General features: G+C 67.8%; 2 protein-coding genes across 4 annotated transcripts; both read right to left on the bottom strand.

Annotated features, from left to right (window-relative positions):
• Positions 1 to 38: 38 nt before the first annotated feature.
• CS (citrate synthase) lies at positions 39 to 11,509 on the bottom strand. The gene is made up of 11 exons (XM_059871947.1): positions 11,337 to 11,509; positions 9,415 to 9,462; positions 8,759 to 8,866; positions 8,602 to 8,667; positions 7,719 to 7,850; positions 6,599 to 6,787; positions 6,308 to 6,507; positions 3,885 to 4,014; positions 2,764 to 2,865; positions 1,482 to 1,691; positions 39 to 796 (listed from the first exon to the last, which is right to left on the bottom strand). The coding sequence occupies exons 1-11, from the start codon at positions 11,388 to 11,390 to the stop codon at positions 626 to 628; spliced, it is 1,410 nt and encodes a 469-aa protein (XP_059727930.1). The 5' UTR covers positions 11,391 to 11,509; the 3' UTR covers positions 39 to 625.
• Positions 11,510 to 12,354: 845 nt separating this feature from the next.
• Positions 12,355 to 19,094, bottom strand: CNPY2 (canopy FGF signaling regulator 2). Of its 3 annotated transcripts, none has more exons than XM_059871950.1 (6): positions 18,950 to 19,094; positions 17,526 to 17,723; positions 16,838 to 16,953; positions 15,250 to 15,447; positions 14,991 to 15,087; positions 12,355 to 13,176 (listed from the first exon to the last, which is right to left on the bottom strand). In XM_059871950.1, the coding sequence occupies exons 2-6, from the start codon at positions 17,701 to 17,703 to the stop codon at positions 13,133 to 13,135; spliced, it is 633 nt and encodes a 210-aa protein (XP_059727933.1). In that variant the 5' UTR covers positions 17,704 to 17,723; positions 18,950 to 19,094; the 3' UTR covers positions 12,355 to 13,132. The 3 variants fall into 3 exon arrangements, with proteins under 3 accessions (XP_059727933.1, XP_059727934.1, XP_059727932.1); XM_059871951.1 differs by lacking the exon at positions 18,950 to 19,094 and adding an exon at positions 18,411 to 18,573; XM_059871949.1 differs by lacking the exon at positions 18,950 to 19,094 and adding an exon at positions 18,267 to 18,360.
• Positions 19,095 to 19,272: the final 178 nt, after the last annotated feature.

Here is a 19,272-nt window from a genome sequence, read left to right as displayed (position 1 = left end):
GCACCAAGCCCTGCCCAGGGGGGGAGAGCCCGGGGGGGTTTGTTAATAAAAACATTTATTTTGCATTTTTTTGTTGTTGTTTGTACAGAAGTGCCCGAGAGCTGCGAGGAGCCGGGGTGGGTTCCAGGGTGGGGGGCAAGGGGGGGGTCCCAGCTCTGGCTCCCGGGGGCTTCAGGCAGGATGGGGGGGCTGGGGGGTCACACAAACACGGGGGCGCGGCCGGGGAGGAGTGTATCGAGTCCCTGCAGGGGGGCCCGGACACGGGGCTGGACTGAACCCCTCTCGGGGGGCTGCAGGGGGGCAGGGGGGGCTAGACCCCCCCCAGAACCCTGCCAGGACCCCCCCCCCACCCAGCGCAGCAGTGAGGGAGCCCGGGGGGGCTCCCAGTGTGCGCAGTGAGAGCTGCCAGGGTGGGGAGGGGGCACGGGAGCCCCCCCCCACCCCACCAGGGTGGGGCTGGGGAGGGGGAGGGGACACCCCAGGGCTGCCTCTGCCCCTCCCCAGGGTGGGTTTTGGGGGGAAGGGGGAGCAGCGGGGGGGCCCCGAGGGGGGTTCAGTGGCGGGGGTGGCCGGGCGGGCCCGGCAGCGCGGCGTTCCCTGGGGGAGCCCTGTCCCCGTCCCTTCTTCAGGCGGATTTGTAGCCCACGAGCTGCATGAGGCCCTTGGTGCTCATGGATTTGGGTCTCTCCAGGGGGAACCCCAGAGCTCGGCTCCAGATGAGCTGAGAGAGGACGCCCAGAGCCCGGGACACACCAAAGAGCACCGTGTAGTAATTCATCTCCTTCATGCCGTAGTACTGCGGGACAGAGGGGTGGGAGGGGGCTCAGAGTGGGCACGGGGCACACAGGAGACCCCCAGGGGACAGACAGAGGGACAGGGACAAATGGGCAAGGCGAGGGAGAGAGCAACGGGGAGGGAGGGATGGGAGAGGGAAAGGGATGGACAGGACAGGGAGAGGGACAGACAGACAGGGAGAGGGACAGACAGACAGGGAGAACACAGAGAGACAGACAGGAGAGGGACACAGACAGGAAGGAGAACAGAGAAAGGGACACAGACAGGGAGAGGGACAGAGAGAGGGACACAGGGCAAGGGACAGACAGGGAGAGGGACAGACAGGGAGAGGGACACACAGACAGGGAGAGGGACACACAAGAAGGAGAACAGAGAGAGGGACACACAGGGAGAGGGACAGACAGAATGGAGAACACAGGAACACAGAGAGAGGGACACACAGACAGGGAGAGGGACACACAAGAAGGAGAACAGAGAGAAGGACACACAGTCAGGGAGAGGGACAGACAGAATGGAGAACACAGGAACACAGAGAGAGGGACACACAGGCAGAGGGACGGACAGGGAGAAGGACACATGGACAAGAGGAAGGACAGACAGAACAGGGATGTGGGCATGCAAAGGGATACAGTGACAAGGAAAAGGACAGACTAACAGCAACAGGGACAGAAGGACCCTGCGCTCACCTGCAGCAGGACCCCGCTGTGGGCATCCACGTTGGGCCAGGGGTTCTTGGCCTTGCCCTGCTCCAGCAGCACGTTGGGGACAATCTTGTAGAGCTGGGCCACCAGCTTGAACAGGGGGTCCTTGGGCAGGTGCTTGAGGGCGAACTCCCGCTGGCAGGTGTAGCGCGGGTCCGTCTTCCGCAGCACCGCGTGCCCGTAGCCCGGCACCACCTGCAGGGATGGGGGCTCAGAGCTGCTCCCGAGCCCTGGGACGGGCCCTGAACCCCTGGAACAGCCCCCCCTGAACCCCTGAATGGCCCCTGAACCCCTGGAACAGCCCCCCCTGAACCCCTGAATGGCCCCTGAACCCCTGGAACAGCCCCCCCTGAACCCCTGAATGGCCCCTGAACCGCTGGAACAGCCCCCCTGAACCTCTGGAATGGCCCCTGAGCCCTGGGAGGGGCCCTGGAACATACCCTGAGCCCTTGGAATGGGTTCTAGAATGGCCCCTTGAACCCTTGGAACAGCCCCCCCTGAGCCCCTGGAATGGGCCCTAAACCCTGGGACGGGCCCTGAGCCCCTGGAACAGCCCCTGAGTCCCAGAACAGGCCCTGGAACAGCCCCCTTTAGCCCTGAACAGCCCCTGAGCCCTGGAATGGCCCCCCCTGAACCCCTGGGACGGCTCCTGAGCCCCAGCACGGCTCCCCTGAGCCCTGGAACAGCCCCTGAGCCCCTGGAATGGGTCCTAAAACAGCCCCTGAGCCCTGGAACAGGCCCTGGAATGGCCCCCGAGCCCTGGGATGGGCCCTGGAATGCCCCCTGAGCCCCAGCACGGCTCCCCTGAACCCCAGAACAGGCCCTGGAACAGCCCCCCCTGAGCCCCCCTGAACCCCTGGAACGGCCCCTGAGCCCCAGCACGGCTCCCCTGAACCCCTGGAACGGCCCCTGAGCCCCTGGAATGGGTCCTAGAACAGGCCCTGAGCCCTGGAATAGCCCCTGAGCCTTGGAACGGGCCCTGGAATGGCCCCCCCTGAGCCCCCCTGAGCCCCTGGAACAGCCCCTGAGCCCCAGCACAGCTCCCCTGAGCCCCCCGAGCCCCAGCAGGGCCCCCTGAGCCCCAGCAGGGCCCCCTGAGCCCCAGCACAGCTCCCCTGAGCCCCCCTGAGCCCCAGCCCAGCCCCCTGAGCCCCTCCCTGAGCCCCAGCCCAGCCCCCCTGATCCCCCCTGAGCCCCAGCCCAGCCCCCTGAGCCCCAGCCCAGCCCCCCGAAGCCCCCCGAGCCCAGCAGGGCCCCCCAGGCTGACCCTGCCCGAGTTGAGCGTGTTCCAGATGAAATCCCGCAGCTTCTCGTCCGACACGTCCTTGCCCAGCTCCTTCTGCAGGTCCGTGAGCCAGAGCAGCACCTCCTGGGGAACGGGCAGGGTGAGGGCAGGGAGCCGGGGGACAGACAGACACGGGGACAGGGGGACAGGGCCAGAGGGACACGAGGAGAGGAAAGGGACAGAGGGACACAGGGAAAAGGGACAGAGGGACATGGGGACAGAGGGACAGAGGAACATGGGGATGGGGAGAATGACAGAGGGACACGGGGACATGGGGACAGAGGGACACAGGAAGAGGGAGAGAGGGACAGACGGACACGGGGACATGGGGACAGGGAGAGCAGGACATGGGGAGAGGGACAGAGGGACATGGGGAGAGGGACAGGGAGAGAGGGACAGAGGGACACAAGGAGAGGGACAGAGGGACATGGGGACAGAGGGACAGACGAACACGGGGATGGGGAGACAGACAGAGGGACACGGGGCTGGGGAGACAGAGGGATGCAGGGACACAGGGATGGGGAGAGGGACAAACCAAGAGGAAGAGGGACAGGCAGAGGGATGCATGAACCGGAGGGACAGACAGGGAGAGGAACATGGACAGAAGGACAGGGAGAGGGACAGACAGACAGGGAGAGGGACAGACAGGAGGTGGGGGCAGACAGGAAGAGGGACAGGGAGAGGGACAGACAGGGAGGACATGGACAGAGTGACAGGGAGAGGGACAGACAGACAGGGAGAGGGACAGACAGGGAGGACATGGACAGAGTGACAGAGAGAGGGACAGACAGACGGGGAGGGACAGACAGGGAGATGGACAGACAGACAGGGAGAGGGACAGACAGGGAGAGGACAGACAGACAGGGAGAGGACAGACAGACAGGGAGAGGGACAGACAGACAGGGAGAGGACAGACAGACAGGGAGAGGGACAGACAGACAGGGAGAGGGACAGACAGACAGGGAGAGGGACAGACAGACAGGGAGAGGACAGACAGACAGGGAGAGGACAGACAGGGAGAGGACAGACAGGGAGATGGACAGACAGACAGGGAGAGGACAGACAGACAGGGAGAGGACAGACAGACAGGGAGCAGGGCCCACCTGGTTGGCGAGGCCGTGCAGGGGCCCGGCCAGGCCGTTCATGGCGGCGGCGAAGGCGAGGTAGGGGTCGGACAGGGCGCTGCCCACCAGGTGGCTCGTGTGGGCACTGACGTTCCCTCCCTCGTGGTCACTGCGGGGGGACAGGCCCATCAGCACTCCCCCAGCCCCCCCAAACGCCTCTCACAGCATTTTGGGGGGTGGGGGCTACGGTGTTGCCAGCCTGGCTCAGCCCTGCCTGCTCCTGGTGACACCCTGGAGCAGCCTGGGCACCCACAGAGCCCCCTCCCCTATAGGGCAGAGCCCCCTCCCCTACAGGACTGAGCCCAGAGCCCCTACAGAGCCCCCTGCCCTATAGAGCACAGCCCAGAGCCCCTACAGAGCCCCCTCCCCTATAGAGCACAGCCCAGAGGCCCCACAGAGCCCCCTCCCCTAGAAAGCACAGCCCAGAGCCCCTACAGAGCCCCCTCCCCTATAGAGCACAGCCCAGAGCCCCTACAGAGCCCCCTCCCCTTTAGAGCACAGCCCAGAGCCCCGGCAGGGACCCCTCCCCTATAGAGCACAGCCCAGAGCCCCTACAGAGCCCCCTCCCCATAGGGCACAACCCAGAGCCCCTACAGAGCCCCCTCCCCTATAGAGCACAGCCCAGAGCCCCAGAGCCCCCTCCCCTATAGAGCACAGCCCAGAGCCCCTACAGAGCCCCCTCCCCTATAGAGCACAGCCCAGAGCCCCAGAGCCCCCTCCCCTATAGAGCACAGCCCAGAGCCCCTACAGAGCCCCCTCCCCTACAGGGCACAGCCCAGAGGCCCCCACAGAGCCCCCTCCCCTATAGAGCACAGCCCAGAGCCCCGGCAGGGACCCCTCCCCTATAGAGCACAGCCCAGAGCCCCACAGATCCCCCTCCCCTATAGAGCACAGCCCAGAGCCCCGGCAGGGACCCCTCCCCTATAGAGCACAGCCCAGAGGCCCCACAGAGCCCCCTCCCCTATAGAGCACAGCCCAGAGCCCCTACAGAGCCCCCTCCCCCCTACAGGACTGAGCCCAGAGCCCCCACAGAGCCCACTCCCCTATAGAGCACAGCCCAGAGCCCCAGCAGGGACCCCTCCCCTATAGAGCACAGCCCAGAGCCCCAGCAGAGCCCCCTCCCCTATAGAGCACAGCCCAGAGGCCCCACAGAGCCCCCTCCCCTATAGAGCACAGCCCAGAGCCCCTACAGAGCCCCCTCCCCTATAGAGCACAGCCCAGAGCCCCAGCAGAGCCCCCTCCCCTATAGAGCCCAGCCCCTACAGAGCCCCAGAGCCCCCCCCCCTCATAGAGTACAGCCCAGAGCCCCAGCAGGGACCCCTCCCCTATAGAGCACAGCCCAGAGCCCCTACAGAGCCCCCTCCCCTATAGAGCACAGCCCAGAGCCCCTACAGAGCCCCCTCCCCTATAGAGCACAGCCCCTACAGAGCCCCCTCCCCTATAGAGCACAGCCCAGAGGCCCCACAGAGCCCCCTCCCCTATAGAGCACAGCCCAGAGGCCCCACAGAGCCCCCTCCCCTATAGAGCACAGCCCAGAGCCCCAGCAGAGCCCCCTCCCCTATAGAGCACAGCCCAGAGCCCCTACAGAGCCCCCTCCCCTACAGAGCACAGCCCAGAGCCCCAGCAGAGCCCCCTCCCCTATAGAGCACAGCCCAGAGCCCCAGAGCCCCCTCCCCTATAGAGCACAGCCCAGAGCCCCACAGAGCCCCCTCCCCTATAGAGCACAGCCCAGAGCCCCGGCAGGGACCCCTCCCCTATAGAGCACAGCCCAGAGCCCCACAGAGCCCCCTCCCCTATAGAGCACAGCCCAGAGCCCCAGCAGAGCCCCCTCCCCTATAGAGCACAGCCCAGAGCCCCACAGAGCCCCCTCCCCTATAGAGCACAGCCCAGAGCCCCAGCAGAGCCCCCTCCCCTATAGAGCACAGCCCAGAGCCCCTACAGAGCCCCCTCCCCCCTACAGGACTGAGCCCAGAGCCCCCACAGAGCCCACTCCCCTATAGAGCACAGCCCAGAGCCCCAGCAGGGACCCCTCCCCTATAGAGCACAGCCCAGAGCCCCAGCAGAGCCCCCTCCCCTATAGAGCACAGCCCAGAGCCCCTACAGAGCCCCCTCCCCTATAGAGCACAGCCCAGAGCCCCAGCAGAGCCCCCTCCCCTATAGAGCACAGCCCAGAGCCCCGGCAGAGCCCCCTCCCCTATAGAGCACAGCCCAGAGGCCCCACAGAGCCCCCTCCCCTATAGAGCACAGCCCAGAGCCCCTACAGAGCCCCCTCCCCTATAGAGCACAGCCCAGAGCCCCGGCAGGGACCCCTCCCCTGGTGACACCCCTGGCTTTGGAAGTGGAGCCAAAGCCCCGCCTGCTCCTCCTCCCCAGCTGCTCCAGGTGCAGCTCCCAGCTCGCACCTGTGGATGGTGAGGTAGAGCCGCATCAGCTCGATGAACTGGGGGTCGGTGTAGCCCAGCATGTTGGTGAAGTTGTGGGACCAGTCGAGGTTGGGGTCGATGGCCCCGATGCCGCTGCCCTCGCGGTAGAGGTTCCGGTAAATCTTGGCGGCCACGCACGGCAGCTTGGCGATCAGATCCATGGCGTCCTCGTACACAAACTGCCACCGGCGGGGTCAGACCGTGCTCCCCCGACCCCCCGCCCCCAAACCCACCCCCCAGAGCCAGCGCTGGGCCGGTGGCCCCCCGTACCTCCCAGTACTTGGCGCGGTGGATGCCCTCGGCGTAGGCACGGGCGAACTTGCTCTCGCTGTTGAGGGCGGTGACGGCGGCGCTCAGCTGGGACATGGGGTGCAGGTTGGTGGGGAAGTTGTCCAGCATGGTCACCACGTGCGAGGGCAGAGCTGCACGCTTGGCCCACTCCCGGGACAGCCAGGTCACCTACAGGGACAGGCGGGGCTGAGCCATGGGGCTGGGGGCTGTCAGACCCCCTCAGCTGTTTGTCGGCTCCTCCTGGATCCAGGGGCTGCCAGATCCATCCCCCAGATGTTTGCCAGCCCCTCCTGGGTCTGGGGGCTGTCAGACCCTCAGATGTTTGCCAGCCCCTCCTGGGTCTGGGGGCTGTCAGACCCCCAGATGTTTGCCAGCCTCTCCTGGGTCTGGGGGCTGTCAGACCCCCCAGATGTTTGCCAGCCCTTCCTGGGTCTGGGGGCTGTCAGACCCCTCCCAGCTGTTTGCCAGCCCCCCCTCTGGTGTTTGCCAGCCTCTCCTGGGTCTGGGGGCTGTCAGACCCTCCTCAGCCATTTGCCAGCCCCTCCTGAGCTGTTTGCTAGCCCCCTCAAGTGTTTGCCAGCCCCCTCCTGGGTCTGGGGGCTGTCAGACCCTCCTCAGCCATTTGCCAGCCCCTCCTGAGCTGTTTGCCAGCCCCCTCTGGTGTTTGCCAGCCCCCTCCTGGGTCTGGGGGCTGTCAGACCCTCCTCAGCCATTTGCCAGCCCCTCCTCAGCCATTTGCCAGCCCCTCCTGGGTCCAGGGGCTGTCAGACCCCCTGAGATGTTTGCCAGCCCCCCCCTCAGCTCTTTTCTAGCCCCCTCTCAGGGCTGGGGGCTGTCAGACCCCCCTCCCCAGCTGGTTGCCAGCTCCCCTCCTGGATCCAGGGGCTGCCAGAGTCCCCTCAGGTGTTTGCCAGCCCCCTCCTGGGTCTGGGGGCTGTCAGAGCCCCTGAGCTGTTTGCCAGCCCCTCCTGAGCTGTTCACCAGCCCTCTCCTGGGTCTGGGGGCTCTCAGCACCCCCCCAGCTGTTTGCCAGCCCTCTCCTGGGTCTGGGGGCTCTCAGCGCCCCCCCAGCCGTTTTCCAGCCCCCTCCCGGCAGTACCTGCTCCTGGGTTGGGATTTCTCCGGTCACCAGCAGCCAGAAGAGCCCCTCGGGCAGCGGCTCCTCTCCCCCCGCAGCTTTGGGCAGCTTCTTCTGGCACTCGGGAATGCTGTAGCCGCGGAAGCGGATACCCTGCGGGGCCGGGAGCGTCAGCGGGGCCGGGAGGGAGGGGCAGGGAACGGTGGGATGGGCTGGGACAGGGTGGGATGGGCTGGGAATGGGCTGGGACAGGCTGGGGACAGGATAGGATGGGCTGGGACTGGATGGGATGGGCTGGGAACGGGCTGGGACAGGCTGGGATGGGATGGGTTGGAAAGGGCTGGGAATGGGCAGGGACAGGGTGGGACAGGGTGGTAATGGGGTAGGGACAGGGTAGGAATGGGTGGCAAGGCCTGGGATGGGCCGGGACAGGCTGGGAATGGGTGAGATGGGCTGGGACTGGGTGGGATTGCTGGGATGAGGTGGGACGGGATGGGCGGGAACAGGGTGGTAATGGAGTAGGGAGAGGGTGGGGCAGGGTGGGAAAGGGTGTGGCCAGCTGGGATGGGCAGGGACAGGGTGGGAATGGGTGGGGCAGGGTGGGAAAGGGTGTGACCAGCTGGGATGGGCAGGGACAGAGTGGGAATGGGTGGGAACAGGGTGGGTGGGAACGGGGTGGGAAAGGGTGTGACCAGCTGGGATGGGCAGGGACAGGGTGGGAATGGGTGGGGACAGGGTGGGAATGGGTGGGACCAGCTGGGATGGGCAGGGACAGGGTGGGAATGGGTGGGGACAGGGTGGGAATGGGTGGGACCAGCTGGGATGGGCAGGGACAGGGTGGGAATGGGTGGGACCAGCTGGGATGGGCAGGGACAGGGTGGCAATGGGAGGGACCGGGCCCTACCTCATCAGGATCCAGCACCGAGGTCTCGTAGATCAGCCCTTTCATGCCCCTCATGCCGCCGTACACCTGGAAGGGGCCAGGAGGTGACGGTGAGGGGCGGTGGCAGCGCCCGGTGGCCCCGGTGACCCCGGTGTCCCCGTTGTGGCCGCACACTCACCATGTCCACAGTGATCTGCCCGATGGCCGTGCTGCCGTGCTGCTGCCGGAAGCTCTTGATCTTCGCCTGCTCCTTGGGGATCATGGTGGCCAAGACGTCTTTGAGGTTCTGGGGACAAGGGACAGGGATGTGAGAGGAGGGCTGAGCACAGCAGAGGGGGCGACAGAAGAAGAGGGACAAGGAGAAGGTGTGACAACTGAGAGGGTGACAGGAGAGGGGACTTCCCCTGGAGAGAGGTGACAGAAGATGTGGGGCAGGAGAGGGAGTGACATGAGAGAGGAAAAGAGGACAGGGGGCTCCCCTTGGAGAGGGGTGATGGGAAAGGGGGTGACAAAAGAGATGGGGACAGGAAAAGGGGTGACAGGAGAGAGAGTGATGGGAGAGGGTCCCCCCTTGAAGAGGGGTGACAGCAGAGGGGGCCAAAGGATAGAGGTGACAGGAAAGGGGGTGACAGGAAAGGGAACTCCCATTGGAGAAGAGTGACAGGAGAGGGGGTCAAGGCAGAGAAGGTGACAAGAAAGATGGGGACAAGAAAGAGGATGACAAACGGCCTCCCCTTGGAGAGGGGTCTCAGGAGAGGCAGCCACAAGGAAGAGGCATCAGGAGAAGGGAACAGGTGACAGGGTGGGGGTCACAGCAGAGGACCCCCCCCTTACCGTGGCGGCGCTGGCGTGGCGAGCAGCGAAGAGGACACACGGTGCATTCTGTGGGACAAGGGACACAGAGACCCCCTGTCACCAGGGCAGAGCCTCTTTTTTGGGGAGGGGGGAGCAGCTAGACGAGCCCCCCCAGCCCCGTAGCCGGTGAGACCCCGGTTCCCAAGGACGCCGGAGCCTCGCCCACGCGGGCACAGCTCAGAGCCGGGATCAGCCGAGCCGGGATCAAAGCCGGGATCAAAGCCGGGATCAAAGCCGGGATCAGCCGGGGCAGCCCCGCGCTGCCCTCGCAGCCGGAGCCGGAGCTGGCACGGGGAGCGCGGCCGCGTTCTCCTTCCTGGAGCCGCGCCCGGCCAGGCACGGCCGCGGTTTTCCTGAGCCGGGGAATCCGAACTTTGTTCCTCGCCCACGCGTGGGAACCGGGAACCGCGGGCACTCCGGCCGGCGGGGACATCCCGGGAACACACCCCGGGCTTGGCAGCGCCAGCACCGGGGACACCGGGGACACCGGGCCCGCCCGCCCCGCTGGGCACCGGCGGCCGGGACACACCGGGGGACACCGGGGCCGCCACCCACGGGGACACCCGGCCATTCCCCGGGACCGGCAGCTGCGGCAGCGCCTGCGGCAGAGCCGGAACATGACTCGGTTTTTCCGCTGGCTGCCGGGAGGACGCGGGGGGGCCGCGCTGCAGAGAACCCCCCCGAGGTGTCCCCCGGTCCCCCGCGAGCCCCTGGCCCGGCCAGGGGGTCCCCGGTGTGGCGGGCGTGGCCGTGGCCGGTGGCGAGGCCGTGTCCCCCCGCAACAGGCGGCTCCGGGAAGGGAAAATGCCGGCGGAACAATGGAGGCGGCAGCGGGGAGCCCAAGGTCAAGGCGGCAGCTGTCGCCGCCGCGGGGACCCCGTCACCCCCCTGCCGTGTCACCCCCGGTGTCACCCCCGTGTCACCCCCTTCTGGGGGTCCCCACGGCTCGTCCCGGCTGTCACCGAGGTGCCACCGGCTCAAGGTCACCCGTGCTGGCGGTGACACCGGGCACCGGCCGGGGGGAGCGCGGGGGCACACCGGGACCCTCCCGTTGTGCCCGGGGGTGCGGGGGCTCCGCGGTTCGGGGCTGCGGGGTCAGGCCGAGGGGAGGAGGAGGAGAGGGTCGCGATCACGGCTCAAGGCGGGGGGGCGGCCCCGGTCCGCTCGGTTTGACGGGGAGCAGGGCCAAGTGGGGCATTGGGAATATCCCAAAATATCGCCCGGTCGGTAAAGACACCGCAGCGCCCGTTACGAAACGCCGGGACCGCGGCCAGGGCAAACACACCGGAAGGGCCGGGGTCGCTCCGGCCCGGTACCGGCGCACGGGGGTCCCCTCGCTGTGACCCCGGTGTCCTCTACGACACCGAGACGCTGGGGAAGGGCGACGGCGGGGACGGTCCCCGCCTCCACCCCCCCTACCGCCGGTGCCACCGGGCGCGGGCTCCCGGGGCCGGTGCGGGGCTCCGGGGGGCTCCCGGGACCCCCCACGCCCAGCGCTGCACAACGAGGGGGAGCGGCGGGACCGGATCCCCCAGCGGGGCTTCCCCGCGGCGGGGCCCCCGCACGGGGCTGAGGCAGCAGCGGAGCCCCCCGGGCACGGACCGGGCCCGGAGCCCCCCGAGCCACTCCCGGTGCCCCCGGCTCTGAGAAGCGCTCGGCGCCGGTTCCCACCACGTGCTGCCGCTGCGGCCCCGCGCCCACCCCGGTCCCGGTCCCGGTCCCGATCCCGATCGCGATCCCGGTCACCCCAGTCCCATCCCCCCTCCTCCGCCGCCACCGCGCGGCCCCTTTAAGGCAGCGCCCCCCGCGTCGCCCCTTTAAGAACCGGACCCCCCCGCTCTCCCTTCCCCCCGCGGCGTCGCCCCTTTAAGGCGCGGCGAGGCCGGGCCGGGCGCGCTCACCTTGGGCCCGCGGAGGCGCGCGGCCGCCCGGCTGCCGGCGGCGAGGAGCGTCATGGCGGTACCGGGACGGGACAGGCCGGGGCTGAACGGGGCCGGGACCGGGAGCGGGACCGGGAGCGGGGCCGGGGCGGGAGCGGGGCCGGAGCGGCGGCGGCCGGGGGTCCTCAACGTGAGGGCGGGACGGAGCGCGGCGCTGGTTATTAGCATAACCCCGCCCCCTGCCGGGGCAGAGCCGTTTTTATTGGCCAAGCGGCGCGCTGTGGGGCGGGGCCACGCTAATGAAGTGGCGGGGGGCGCAAGCTATAGGTGGCCGCCGCATTCGCCTGATCAGGACCAGGGGTGGGGTGAAGGGGTGCCCTCCCCGTCTCGTGACGTCACCGGCCGCAGTGCGTGACGTCACGGCCCTGTGTCATCACCGCGGCCGCACCGGTGTCCCGGTGGGGTTCGGCTGCGGGGGCGGGGGCCTGCCCCGTGACGTCACCAGGCACTCGGCAGGGCGGTATGAGGTCACGGAAGCCCATGACGTCATCCCGTATGTGGCCACAGTGGCTTGAGGTGATAGGATGTGGCATGTGGCTCAGTGGTGACGTCAGGTGGTGGCATGTCACCGTGGCCACTGAGTCCAGGACATTGTCCTGCTGGCCCCGGGTGACACAATGGAGTGACATGGGGTGACATGGGGTAACGGGTGCCAGAAGAGGGGCAGAGCCCTCCTGCTGCTCCTGTCCCCTGGCCAGGTGACATGGAGTGACACAGGCCATGGCAGAGAGGTCAGAATCCTCTCAGAGCCCTCTCAGTGGCAGGGTGGGATGACCCTGCGTGGCAGCCGAGAGCCAGCACCCCAGTGGTGGATGGCATGAGGTGACACAGGGTGATATGGGGTGACCAGCCACAGCCGAGGGGCCAGACCCCCATGGTGACTTGGGGTGACACAGAGCCACCCACAAGGGGTGAGCCCCTGGGGACAACGTGGGGACACTGCTGTCCCCCACCCCACACACACACACCGCACCAGAGCTGCCCTCGGGTGGGCCCACGGCCCCTTTATTGCCTGAAAAACAGAGGGGGGTCCCTAAGCCCCCCACCCCGCGGGGGCTGTGCCCCGCTGTGTCCCCCGTGTTCCCCGGCAGCGGGGCAGGAATGTCCCTGAAATGTCCCAACAGGAGGGAGGAGGTGGCCCCAGCCCCACGGCCGTCCCGGTGGCCCCGGATGGGGAATAAATAGGACCGGAGCTCCGCATGGGGCGAGGCAGCCGGGGAGGTCCCGGAAATCCGTCTGTCCCGGGGACATCCCGGTGGGTCCTGGAGACATCCCGGTGGGTCCCAAGGACATCCCGGTGGGTCCCGGGGACATCCCGGTGGGTCCCAAGGACGTCCCGGTGGGTCCCAAAGACGTCCCGGTGGGTCCCAAGGATGTCCCGGTGGGTCCCAAGGACGTCCCGGTGGGTGCCAGGGACGTCCCGGTGGGTCCCAAGGATGTCCCGGTGGGTCCCAAGGACATCTCGGTGCGTCCTGGGGACATCCCAGTGGGTCCCAAGGATGTCCCAGTGGGTCCCGGGGACATCCCGGTGGGTCCCGGAGACATCCCGGTGGGTCCCGGGGACATCCCGGTGGGTCCCGGGGACATCCCAGTGGGTCCCAAGGATGTCCCGGTGGGTCCCAAGGACGTCTCGGTGGGTGCCAAGGACGTCTCGGTGGGTGCCAAGGACGTCTCGGTGGGTCCCGGGGATGTCCCGGTGGGTCCCAGGGACATCCCGGTGGGTCCCGGGGATGTCCCGGTCCCTGCTCCCGAGGCAGTCACAGCTCGTCGTGTGGGATGTGGAGCGCGTGGTCACACAGGTCTGTGGGGACAGAAGGGGACAATGGGGGTGTGGTGGAGCCCTGGGGGACCCTTGGGTCACATCAGAGCCTTGTGGGACCCTCAGGATGCACCAGACCCCTGTGAGACCCCCAGGACGAGTTGGAGCCCCATGGAACCCTCAGGATGCACCAGACCCCTGTGAGACCCCCAGGACACAGCAGCCCTGTGGGACCCCCAGGACATGTTGGAGCCCCCTGGGACCCTCAGGACGCCCCAGACCCCCAGGAAACCCCCAGCACACAGCAGCCCTGTGGGACCCTTGGGTCACATCAGAGCTTTGTGGGATCCTCAGGACACATCAGAGCTCCATGGGACCCTCAGGACACCCCAGACCCCCAGGAGACCCCTAGGACACAGCAGCCCTGTGGGACCCCCAGGACATGTTGGAGCCCCCTGGGACCCTCAGGACGCCCCAGACCCCCAGGAAACCCCCAGCACACAGCAGCCCTGTGGGACCCTTGGGTCACATCAGAGCTTTGTGGGATCCTCAGGACACATCAGAGCTCCATGGGACCCTCAGGACACCCCAGACCCCCAGGAGACCCCCAGGACACAGCAGCCCTGTGGGACCCTCAGGATGCAGAGGTCCCACAAGACCCCCAGGATATGACAGCCCTGTGGGACCCTCAGGACACATCAGAGCCTTGTGGGACTCTGTGCTGCCCTGTCCCCTCCCAGGACTGGTCCCTGCTGTGACCTGAGACGGAGCCAGTGGCATTTCCCTGCCTTTGTCCTGTGGTTAGTGACAAACGTGGCTGGCTGGACACAGCCACAGCCTGGCCTGTCCCTGCTCTGGTCCCCACGCTGCAGCTGTGGAGACCCTCAGGATCCCCTGGGGCAGAGCATTGCCCTGATGGCTGTGCCAGGTACAAAGGGACCTGCCCTGGCCCCGTGCAGGGCCCCGTCCAGGACTGCAGTGGCCCGAAGGTCACAGCATGCCTTGACCTGGGTGTTTGTGAGCTGGAAATAGCCCCAGAATGGGACAGGGCCATTGGATGCGCCAGGAGAGGCCACAGAGTCAGCACAGCAGCTGCCCTGGCTCGGCCCCAGCATCCCAAAACAAACCCAGGGCCAGCAGGGTCCAGGCACTGCGATGGGCTGCTGGGATTTGGGGAAGAACTTGCAACTCCTCCCTGCCCTGGGTTGAAAGAAAATCCCATCCCAGCGCTGACAGAGCAGCCACCAACCCCTGGAACAGCAGGAGAGACCCCCAGGAACAGCAGGAGAGACCCCCTGGGACAGCAGGAGAGAGAGACCCCTTGGGACAGCAGGAGAGAGAGACCCCCTGGGACAGCCCCTGCGCCGGGCTGGCAGAAAATCCCATCCCAGCACTGACAGAGCATCCATGAACCCTGGAACAGCAGGAGAGAGAGAGACCCCCAGGAACAGCAGGAGAGACCCCCTGGGACAGCAGGAGAGACCCCCAGGAACAGCAGGAGAGACCCCCTGGGACAGCCCCTGCGCCAGGCTGGCAGAAAATCCCATCCCAGCACTGACAGAGCAGCCATGACCCCTGGAACAGCAGGAGACAGAGAGACCCCCAGGAACAGCAGGAGAGACCCCCTGGGACAGCCACAGCTTTGGGCTGATATTTCCTCCTACCCCAGCAGTGATGGAGCAGGAGAGACCCCTGGAAGAGCAGGAGAAACTCCCTGGGACAGCAGCAGAGACCCCAGGAACAGCCCCTGCTCTGGGCTTGTATCTCAGCTCAGCTCAGCTCAGCTCAGCTCAGTACCAGGGGAGCAGCCACAGCCCCAGGAGCAGCAGCAGAGCCCCCCAGGCCCCCCATCTCACCCGTCCTCTTGCTGCAGAGCCGGTCCTTGACGTTCTCAGCCTCGTGTGACAGAAACTCGATCAGCTCGTCCTCGTACTCCTCAGCGATGCTCTCGCACTGCAACGGTGACACCGGTGACACCCCCAGCCCACGGGAGCCCCTTTCTCCCTTTCCCCATTTCCCACCTGTCCTGCCATCCCTGCTGTTCCCCTCTCCCACCCTGTCCCCATGTCCCTGTCCTCCCTTTCCCCCCCAGGACTCCCCTGTCCCCTCACACACCGCGAATTTCAGGCTGGAGGTGACATCCCCATCGAACTTGACCCCGGACAGGTCCATCTTGGTGCCATCGTGGGAGATGACTCGCACGTAGCTCTTGCGCTGCGTGCTCGGGTCCAGCTTCTCCCCGTACTCCTTCATCTTCTCACACACCCGCTCCAGCAGCTCCGTCAGGTGCGCCTCGGACCGAGCGTACGGCACCTGCGGCCCCGGGGGCGGGGACACCGGGACAGGAACCGGGAAGAGGTCAGTGGGGTCCCCAACGGGACACCAGGAGAGGCCCTGGGCAGGGGTCAGCGGGGTCCCGGGAGCAGCCCCAGGACACCGGGACAGGAACCGGGAAGAGGTCATTGGGGTCCCCGACGGGACACCGGGAGAGGCCCTGGGCAGGGGTCAGCGGGGTCCCGGGAGCAGCCCCAGGACACCGGGACAGGAACCGGGAAGAGGTCATTGGGGTCCCCGAGGGGACACCAGGAGAGGCCCTGGGCAGGGGTCAGCAGGGTCCCCTGGGAGTGGCCCCGGGAGTGGGGACACCGGGAGAGGCCCTGGGCAGGGGTCAGCGGGGTCCCGGGAGCAGCCCCAGGACACCAGGAGAGGCCCCAGTCAGGGGTCAGTGGGGTCCCCTGGGAGTGGCCCCGGGAGTGGGGACACCAGGAGAGGCCCTGGGCAGGGGTCAGCAGAGTCCCCTGGGAGTGGCCCTGGGAGTGGGGACACTGGGAGTGGCCCCGGGCAGGGGTCAGCAAGGTCCCTGGGAGCAGAGACACTGGGAGCGGCCCTGGGAGCAGGGACACGTGGAGACTGGGAGAGGCCCAGGGCAGGGGTCAATGGGGACACCGGGAGCAGCCCGGGAGTGGGGACACTGGGAGAGAGGACACCAGGAGAGGGGACACCGGGAGAGGCCCTGGGCAGGGGTCAGCAGAGTCCCCTGGGAGTGGCCCTGGGAGTGGGGACACTGGGAGTGGCCCTGGGCAGGGGTCAGCGGGGACACCGGGAGCAGCCCCAGGAGTGGGGACACCGGGAGAGAGGACACCAGGAGAGGGGACACCGGGAGAGGCCCCAGGCATGGTTCAGTGGGGTCCCTGGGAGCAACCCTGGGCAGGGGTCAGCAGGGTCCCCGGGGGTGGCCCCGGGAGTGGGGACACCAAGAGTGGCCCCGGTCAGGGCTCAGCAGGGGAGGGAGAGACCCCAGGAGTGGGGACACCAGGGGTGGGGCAGAGGGGACAGGGAAGGACAGTGGGGACAGGGTGGGACAGGGTGGGAAATGGGGGAAAAGCAGAATAGGGACATGGGGACAGGATGAAATGGGGAGACAGGGCTGAATAGGGGGACAGGGACAGAGGAGACAGCAAGACAGGACAGGGGGACAGGCCAGGGTGGTGGCAGAGGGCTTGGGGGTGTCCACTGGGGCCAGCTGGACCCCCAGTGTCCCCCAGGGGGTCAGACTGAGGGTCTCCAGCCCATGGGGACCCTTCCCAACACACCTGCCAGGAGAGGCCCCAGGAGTGTGGACACTGGGAGAGGCCCCGGGCAGGGGTCAGCGGGGACACCGGGAGTGGGGACACCGGGAATGGGGACACCAGGAGGGCCTCACCTCCACCACCGACTGGCTGCCGTCGGGGTTGATGCGGAACGAGCCCATCTGGATGGTTTTTCTGGGATCCACCTGGGCGATCTCCCACTCCAGCTCATCCACCAGCGCCCGGCAGGCTGTGGGGGACACGGTGACATGGGGACACCTGGCATGCGTGCTCCTGTGGCTGCCCAGAGCCAGACTGGTGTGACTGGGGCACACTGGGATGGAGGGTGTGCGGGGAGGGGTCCCCATGGGCTGGAGACCCTCAGCCTGTCCCCCTGGGGGACACTGGGGGTCCAGCTGGCCCCAGTGGACATCCCCAAGCTCTGTGCCACCACCCTGGCCTATCCCCCTGTCCTGTCTTGCTGTCTCCTCTGTCCCTGTCCCCCTGTTTAGCCCTGTCTCCCCATTTCATCCTGTTCCCATATCTCTATTTTCCCTTTCCCCCGTTTCCCACTCTGTCCCTTCTGTCCCACCCTGTCCCATATGTCCCTGTTCTCCCTTTTCCCACGTTTCCCACCCTGTCCTGCCCTGTTCCCCCTGTCCCCAAGTCCCTGTCCCCCATTTCCCACCTGTCCTGCCTTGTCCCATCCCGTCCCCATTGTCCCTGTCCTGCTGTGTCCCCACTGTTCCCCTGTCCTGTCCCATCCCATCTGGTCCCCCATGTCCCACACTGTCCCCCCTTGTCCCCCGTGTCCCCCCACACCTCCGCAGTGCAGGTCCTGGCTCCGGCGCGCTCCAGCCGCGGGCAGCAGCGATGCCAAGGCCAGGGCCAGGCCGAGTAGGGCCGGGATCCGGCCCCGCATCCCCAGGGCTCCGCAGATTCCCGGGACCCGGCCCGGCATCCCCAGGGCTCCGCAGATTCCCGGGACCCAGCCCCGCATCCTCAGGGCTCCGCTGTCACCTGCGGGCACGGGGCAGCTCCAGCGTTGGTGGCCCCGCTGTCCCCACACCTCGTCCCACCCAAGGGCCATCCCTGCCCGGACCCCCCGGACCCCCGTTCCCCGCAGAGCCCGGCTCTCCTTAGGGCTTCATCCATGGTGCTCCCCTTCCCGGTCCGCTCTGAGTCCCGTTAGTGCCGCTGGACCCCACAGAGCCCCCTCCCCTATAGGGCAGAGGGTACAGCCCCCACAGAGCCCCTTCCCCTATAGGGCAGAGGGTACAGCCCCCACAGAGCCCCCTCCCCTATAGGGCAGAGGCTACAGCCCTCACAGAGCCCCTTCCCCTATAGGGCAGAGGCTACAGCCCCCACAGAGCCCCTTCCCCTACAGGGCAGCGCTCAGCCGCCCTCACAGAGCCCCCTCCCCTATAGGGCAGAGGGTACAGCCCCCACAGAGCCCCTTCCCCTATAGGGCAGAGGGTACAGCCCCCACAGAGCCCCTTCCCCTATAGGGCAGGGCTCAGCCGCCCCCATAGAGCCCCCTCCCCTCTGGGATCCCTCACAGACCCCTATGGAGCCCTTCGCCCCCAGGGCCGAGCCCATCGCCTTCTCCGAAGCCCTCTGGCCCCGGGCCCGGCCGAGCCATCCCATGTCGCGCCCCCATCCGAGCCCCCGGCCCGGCCGAGCCCCCCCATCCTGCGCCCCCCGTACCGGCCGCTCTCCCGTCCCGCTCCCACCGCCCCTCACACCGACCGGCTGCCCCGGGACTGCCCGAGGCGCCGCCGGTCCCGGCGCGCCCCCCCGGCCCGCACCGCCGCGGGTAACGGCCGCTCGGAGCGGACGGCGGCCAAGCCGGACCGGGCGGCGGAGCCGGTCGGACCGGTCAGTCCAGCAGGGGAGGCTCCGAGGGCCGCGGCGGAGCGGCCCCGCGAGCAGGCGGCGCCGAGGGCAGCCCCGGACGGGCGCCGAGGGCCCCGCGGTTGCCAGGGCCCGGCCGCGTGGCGCTCGGCCCCGAGAGGGCGGGGCCTGAAGTGACTCCACCCACTGGACCGGTCTGGCCTCGCCCCCACCCGGCTCAGCCGCGACCCGGGACCGGGACCGGGGTCGGGTTCGTCCCGCCGTGTCCCCGGTCTGAGCCCCGGACCGCGTTTGGGTCCTGGTCCGTCCTGCCGTGTCCCCGGTTTGTGTCCCGGACCGAGCGTGGGCCGGGTCCGTCCCGCCGTGTCCCCGGTCTGAGCACTGACCCGAACCTTGTCCTTCCTGCAATGCTCCCGGTGCTGGTCCCGGTCATTCCTGCCGTGTCCCCGGTGCCAGTCCCGGGCTGGCTCCTGTGCACCTTGTCCCTGCTCCCAGCCCCGGTCCCGGTCATTCCCGCCGTGTCCCTGGTGCCAGCCCCGCTCCTTGCTCTGTGCTCGATCCGTGACCTTCCCCTCCTGTCCCGGTCCCGGTCCCGGTCCCGGCCCCTCCGTGTCGTGCTCCCGGCCCCAGCCCCGATCCTTTGTGCCGTGCCCCAGTCCCGGTACCGCCCGGTGAGCCCGGTTCCTTGTGCCGTGCCCCCGGTGCCGGTGCCGCC

The sequence above is a fragment of the Haemorhous mexicanus genome, chromosome 33, assembly GCF_027477595.1.
Source record: "Haemorhous mexicanus isolate bHaeMex1 chromosome 33, bHaeMex1.pri, whole genome shotgun sequence".
NCBI classification, from domain to species: Eukaryota; Metazoa; Chordata; class Aves; order Passeriformes; family Fringillidae; genus Haemorhous; species Haemorhous mexicanus.
Note: the sequence above shows the minus strand (reverse complement) of the source record. Positions and strands in the feature narration are given on the sequence as shown.

What these genes read in the sequence shown, in the direction of transcription:
- CS (XM_059871947.1), bottom strand. Translation starts at nt 11,390, where the DNA reads ATGACGCTCCTCGCCGCCGGCAGCCGGGCGGCCGCGCGCCTCCGCGGG. An exon ending in GCCACGCCAGCGCCGCCACG is followed by an intron (nt 8,867 to 9,414) that starts GTAAGGGGGGGG and finishes CCTTGTCCCCAG; the next exon opens with AACCTCAAAGACGTCTTGGC. An exon ending in ACACGCTCAACTCGGGCAGG is followed by an intron (nt 1,692 to 2,763) that starts GTCAGCCTGGGG and finishes CCATCCCTGCAG; the next exon opens with GTGGTGCCGGGCTACGGGCA.
- CNPY2 (XM_059871949.1), bottom strand. Translation starts at nt 18,345, where the DNA reads ATGGCTCGGCCGGGCCCGGGGCCAGAGGGCTTCGGAGAAGGCGATGGG. An exon ending in GGGCGAAGGGCTCCATAGGG is followed by an intron (nt 17,724 to 18,266) that starts GTCTGTGAGGGA and finishes CCGTGCCCGCAG; the next exon opens with GTGACAGCGGAGCCCTGAGG. An exon ending in CCTCCAGCCTGAAATTCGCG is followed by an intron (nt 15,088 to 15,249) that starts GTGTGTGAGGGG and finishes TCACCGTTGCAG; the next exon opens with TGCGAGAGCATCGCTGAGGA.